The sequence below is a fragment of the Cynara cardunculus genome, assembly GCF_001531365.2.
Source record: "Cynara cardunculus var. scolymus isolate 2C chromosome LG 8, CcrdV1, whole genome shotgun sequence".
In the NCBI taxonomy this organism is placed as follows: Eukaryota; Viridiplantae; Streptophyta; class Magnoliopsida; order Asterales; family Asteraceae; genus Cynara; species Cynara cardunculus.
This window is the reverse complement of record NC_037535.1, coordinates 20,812,124-20,818,602: the sequence shown is the minus strand read 5'-3', so window position 1 is coordinate 20,818,602 and position 6,479 is coordinate 20,812,124. Positions and strand designations below refer to the sequence as shown.

General features: G+C 33.8%; 1 protein-coding gene across 1 annotated transcript; it reads left to right on the top strand.

Annotated features, from left to right (window-relative positions):
- Positions 1-203: 203 nt before the first annotated feature.
- LOC112517339 (limonoid UDP-glucosyltransferase-like) lies at positions 204-1,703 on the top strand. Its single transcript, XM_025124739.1, has one exon. The coding sequence runs from the start codon at positions 204-206 to the stop codon at positions 1,632-1,634; it is 1,431 nt and encodes a 476-aa protein (XP_024980507.1). The 3' UTR covers positions 1,635-1,703.
- The last annotated feature ends 4,776 nt before the right edge of the window (positions 1,704-6,479 follow it).

The following is a 6,479-nucleotide window of genomic DNA, read 5'->3' as shown; positions in this document are numbered from 1 at the left end:
CATTCACTCCAATTTTTCATATAATATTTCCGAGTAACAGTGAGATATCTAGAGGGGTAAAGTATGCACAGACGTAGGTCCACCATCCTTTGTTTAGGTTATAAATGGCCATGCCTTTCGTTACATATTTGTAACCACTCATCCCCTACCAACTCACCCCACACACACACACACACACACACACAAACACCTCCTTTCCATCAATGGTTGCTCAACAAAATCTTGTGCATGTGTTTCTAGTTACCTTTCAAGGACAAGGCCATGTCAATCCACTTCTCAGACTCGGCAAGCTCCTTGCTTCAAAGGGTAACCTTCTCGTGACCTTCGCTGCCACCAAATCCATCGGGAAAAAAATGAAGAAGGCAGATGCTGCTGTCTCTGGTGATCCTACTCCCGTCGGCAACTGTGGTGGGATGATCCGGTTTGAGTTTTTCGACGATGGATGCTCTGAAGACAATGACGACGAACGCCATGACCGTGCCACGTACTTGCCTAAGCTTGAGGCTTATGGAAAGAAAGCAATAGCCGCAATTCTCGACCGCCATGCGCAAGATGGCCGCCCGGTTTCATGCCTTGTCAACAGCCCTTTCATCCCTTGGGTTTCTGATCTGGGAGAAGAGCTTAACATCCCTTCAGCAATGCTTTGGGTGCAGTCTTGTGCTTGCTTTTCTACGTATTATCATTATACGAATTCATTGATTCCTTTTCCAAGCGAAAAGCAACCGGACATCGACGTTCATTTGCCCAACATGCCGATGTTGAAGTCCGATGAAATTCCCAGCTTTTTACATCCTGCAACGCCTTATCCGTCCTTGAAAGCAGCCATTTTAAAACAATTCAGAAACTTACCAAAAACGTTTTGTGTATTAATGGAAACATTTGAAGAACTTGAAGATGATTTGATTAAATACATGTCTGAAATATGCCCTATTCGACCTGTGGGTCCTTTGTTTAACTACCCATTACTCGAAACCACCTCCAATATCTCCGGCGACCTGATAAAAGTAGAAAAATGTCTGGAATGGCTCGACTCACAGCAACCTTCTTCAGTGGTTTACATATCATTCGGAAGCGTTGTGAGCTTAAGCCAAGAACAAGTGACTGAGATGGCTTATGGGGTTTTGAATTCTGGTGTATCGTTTTTGTGGGTCGTGAGGACGACTGCAACTTCTACTGGGGTACCTGGACGGTTGCCAAAGGGCTTCATGGAGGATGTGGGTGAGAGAGGGATGGTTGTCCACTGGAGCCCACAAGCCGAAGTGCTTTCCCACCCTGCGGTTTCTTGTTTTGTGACCCATTGCGGGTGGAACTCTACGATGGAGGCGTTGTCGAGCGGTGTTCCGGTGGTGGCGTTCCCACAGTGGGGGGACCAAGTGACGGATGCCAAATACTTGGTTGATGAATGGAAGGTCGGGATTAGGATGTGTAGGGGTGAGGCTGAGGAAAGGGTGATCGGGAGGGAGGAGATAGCCAAGTGCTTAAAGGAGGCCACTAGTGGTGCAAAAGCGACGGAGATGAAAAAGAATGCATTGAAGTGGAAGAAGTCAGCGGCGGAGGCGGTGGCGGAAGGTGGAACTTCTCACCGGAGTATTCAAGAGTTTGTGCATGATGTCAAGAAGATAGGTGTTCAGTGAAACATCAAAGGTTCAAGTAATCATTGCATCATTGGCCATAATTACCCCTCGTTTGAATATGAGTTTGTGGTTAATCAATTTCATATTTATTTATAATATAAATAAGAGGGTGATGTTATTTAATTTAGGGCAAAAATAGTTTGAATATGAGTTTGTAATTTCAGTTTTTCTTTTTTATATAGTAATATACTTTCAAACTATTTTTTATTAAGATATTGTATTTTAAAAAGTTTACCCATTATAGCATTGGGTAACCTTTTGAACTAAATTTATCCATTATACTAGATTTACATGTCATCTCATTATCCACGTAGGTTGTCCACATGTACTATAGTGATGTGACTTTCTTACTACATCATTGTACTTTCAAAATTATTTTATCATAGCATCTACTAGTTCTTATTAAACACTGTATTTTTATTTTTAATTTTTAGATATTTTACATGTTATTTAATAAATGTATTAAATAAATTTAAAAAATTCTAAATTATTCATTAATATACCAATATCAATAAAACTAGTAGAACACAACTTATCTCGCTAATATTTTTAAAAAAATATGTGTTTTTTGGAAAAAGGAAAATAAGAATTGTTCATTTTTTACCAAAAAATATTATCTTTTAAAGAATATATTATATTTGTTCAAAAGCTTTTTATTTAACTTATAAATATATAAGTTAATTAGATTTTTTTCAATTATTTATTAATATAACAATATTAAAAAAATTATAGATAACAATTTATTTCGTTAATATTTTAGAGAGAACTTTAAAAGATATGTATTTATTTGAACAACATAAAATAGAAAAAGTTACTTTTTTTACAAACAAAATATATCTCAAAAATAATGTTTTATATTTATTTAATAAATATTTTACTCTAAGAATATTTAATTTGAATGCAACTTAATAAGAAAAAGTAAAAAAAATAAATGTTTTTTAGATCATAACAATGAAAAATGAAAATCACTAATAATAATTTAAAATATGTTTTTATTTTAATTTTAGTTAAGTCATCAAAATGATGTGYCATMCACATCACCTCATTAAAGCCACACAAGCAAAAAAGTCAAAGGGTTAACCGGTTTAAAAGGTAACAGGTTACCAATTGCTATTATGAGTAGATTTTTTAAAGTACAATGTCTTAATAAAAAATAATTTGAAAGTACATTGCTGTAATAAAAAAAACAAAAGTAGAATGCTATAATAAGAAATTTTATAAAAGTAGGTTGCTATTTCATGCATTTAACCCTTTAATTTATTACACCCCTTTAAATAAATTTTTTTGTTAACGTAGATATGTAACTCGTTATGCGAACCGACTAATCGCAAGATGCCAACCTCTTTTACAAATAATCCAAAATTATTGTATTTAAATCTTTATGACCATAAAAGGATTTTTATTATAATTTTGTGTCAAAAGTGGATGTCGGCCACTTTGGCTTCTTAAAAGCAAGCACTTCTTCGTTTTTAGCATGTTTAACGTGAGTCATTTAATATATAATATTATTTTTTAAAAATTATATTATTATAAAAGATATATTCCAATTATTTTAAATTGAATGACTATTTTGTAAGCATAATTAAGTATCTTAACAATGACACACAATCTGTATATATGGACGATGAATATCAATTATATAAAACTAGAGACGAAGTGCCATCTGTATGTATTTGATGTGTAATGTGTGTGTGTATATATATATATATATATATATATATATATAATAATCATAAATATAATATTTAAGGTTTTAATTGAATATTAAAAAAATATCAAACTCATCAATACACCTTTGATTAATGGAGTTTAAGTTGATAACGTAAGATAAGAGACTTAATTAATCCGTAACAAAAATAAAATTACGATAACCATATTTATAATTATTTTGTTCGGGGAACTCAATCCATGATTATCATATAACTAGATGTTATCTGTAATTTACTCTATGTTATTTTTTGTTAGAAAATGAGATTTGCAAAACGCTGTATCATCTTATATTATTTTCGAAACAAATCTTATGTTTAATTGCGTACATAATGGCGTATACAAAATTATATATTGTTTTAAAAATATATGGTTTCATTTACAACTTTTTGTATCTTGAATCTATTTTTTGTTCCTGTAGTTCAAAATTACAGTTTGACCATCGTGTTTTGTAAAAACGAATAGATTTAGTCCCTGCTTCTAAGGTTTGTTAAATCCCCCCCCCCCCCCCCCCCCCCNGGTTAAGTTAGAGGTATTTTTATTCCTTTTTGGACTTTTGTAGACATTTTTATTTAATAAAGAAATATGTAAATTACATATTATTGGGACTAAAAATGTAATTTTCTCTATAATATACACACACATATAACACATACAAAACCCTAGGAACCAAATTTTTGGCCGCCTCTTCTTCTCTGGCAGTGACAGCCCCCTTCCAACAATCACCACTGAGAACCATCCATTGAAACTCCTCCATCAGGGCCATTCCACGGCTCCCCTCCCCTTCTGTATCCCTTCCCCTGACTCACACCAAACTCACTTCAACAATTACCCTTCTTCTCCGATCATCTTCCCCGTTGGCCCAAATGTACATGGAAGGAATTAAATTGTGGGAGGGGTGCGATCAAAAAGACATGTTTGTAAAATCTAACAAATGGATCCAATAGTGATAAGAACTCATGATGTTGAGATCTAACAGAAGGATCTTAAAGGTGATGGTGGTGATGAAACCCCTGCTACCACCAAAATCTATCGTTGTAAATCGAAATCAAAAGATGAAATCAAAATTGGAAGGGGTGGGTGGAGGCTCATTTTGTTCTGGGTTTGCATCTTCGATCATCTCTTTGTTTTCCCATTGTTTCTTGAGACCTACCTTTTTGGACCTGTTTTAGGTCTCGATACGGGACATGAGACGATGACCAGAGTATAGTCAGAGACGATGACCAGAGTATAGTCAGAGACGATGAACAAAGTATAGCGAGAGTCGAGGACCCTACAATTTAGATGTGAATGTTAACAAATGAAGCAAACAACGATGAGCTCTCCCCCCCCCCCCCCAGGGCTTCTCTGATGTACCTTCCCTCACGGGACCCCATTTTAACGACATCGACTATCAAACACAAATCAGAAGGTTGAATAAAAAACTCAATTTGGAGTTCCTCATATGTTTGATCTGTATATCATGTTATTTCCTACAAATTATCGTATCTATTGCTTCGAGTTCAAGGGATATATTGGGAGTAGTGGTTGGCTTTAGTTTTTTAGGGTTTTGAGGTTTTATGTTTGGTTGTGATTTTGGTTTAGATTTACCCTTAGATTTTGAATTTGAGAATTTAAATTCATATTTTGAATTTGAGTTTTGATTCGGGACATGAGACGATGACCAACGTATAGGCAGAGTAGATGATCAAGATTTTCACCAAGAACTATGATATGAGATGTGGAACAAATCCATATGGGGGGTTAACCAGAGATGATTCCAAAATTCTAAGCAATATATATTTTTTATTTTTTAAAGTAAAATGATAATAAAATAAAAAAGACTAAAAATACCTCTGAACTTAACGGATTCTTTTAGCGACTGTTAGATCTGATCATTTTTGCAAACCATGATGACCAAATTATAAGGACGAAAAGTGTTGCTATCGAGAAACCGCAAGAACCAAAAATGTAATTTACTCTTATATTTTTGTCCATTTGATTGCTACTCACTATCAAGTCTAGTCGCTATTTAGAACTAACTACATTTTTGGTCACTATGATTGCCATTTTGTTTTAATTTTAGTCCCTCTAATAGCTTCTGTTAAAATGCCCGTTAAAATGAGGGGGCATTTTTGTCAGTTTCAAAATTTGTTTTTCTTTAGAAAATATTTAATATGTTATAATATAGAGTAAATTACATATTTGGTCCCTAAGGTATGTCGATTTTTTTATAGATTTGATCCTTTATCTTCATTTATTGCACAATAACCCTCCATATATGCAGTTTTTTACGGATTTGGTTCCTGAGGCAAATGAACCTCTACTTTCTCCAATAAGTACAAGGACAAAATAGTCACTTTATAGGTTTTTTGTACTTTAACATATTTAGACATGTATTTCTTTTTATTAAACATAAAATCTTAAAATCATAATTCTAAATAAGGAAACATCTTTGGGCACTAAAAACTTAGAACCCTCCTTTTTTCCTTTGAGATCCCTTTTCCTCACCTCTTCCCTGTGATCTTATCATTGGAGTCATACCCACCTCCCATCTTCGACGAGCACATTCACGTTCTCCATCGACTCAACTCTCTCTTCTTTTTTTCTCACTGTCCTGTCGTTGCAGATGGGTGCAGGTTTCGAGATGGCTTCTCTGACGGACTCATGCAGGTTATGAGAAAAAGGTTTGATCTTCAACCATTTACCTATCCCATATCCCGTAGATCTATGACACCTTTGTGCTTTGTAATTTACACTAAAAAAACAAGAAAAAAAAAACGTAGTTATATATTTTTGAGTAAACTACATTTTTGGTCCTAGTAGTATACATGAATTTCTGAAAGTGGTCTATAGACTTTAATAACTACAATTATCGTTCTTATTGTTCACATTTTGCTTTGAATATCGTCCTTCCACTTAACTCTATAAAAAAATTTCATTAAGCTAGGGGTTTCGTCTTTTTTACTTTCAAAGGATAAGCTATAAAATTTTGTTTAAGTTGCAGGGACCAAATTGTAATTTACTCTAATTTATATTGATATTATATTAATATCTATACTATATTATAAAGTATTTGACAAAAACTCTTAAAAATCATTTTTATACGTAAAATACTGTTTATTAATRCATATTACTTAAAACTCAAGATTACAAGTA

Bases quoted from the DNA above. Each gene is read 5' to 3' on its own strand.
- LOC112517339 (XM_025124739.1), top strand. From the start codon at position 204: ATGGTTGCTCAACAAAATCTTGTGCATGTGTTTCTAGTTACCTTTCAA.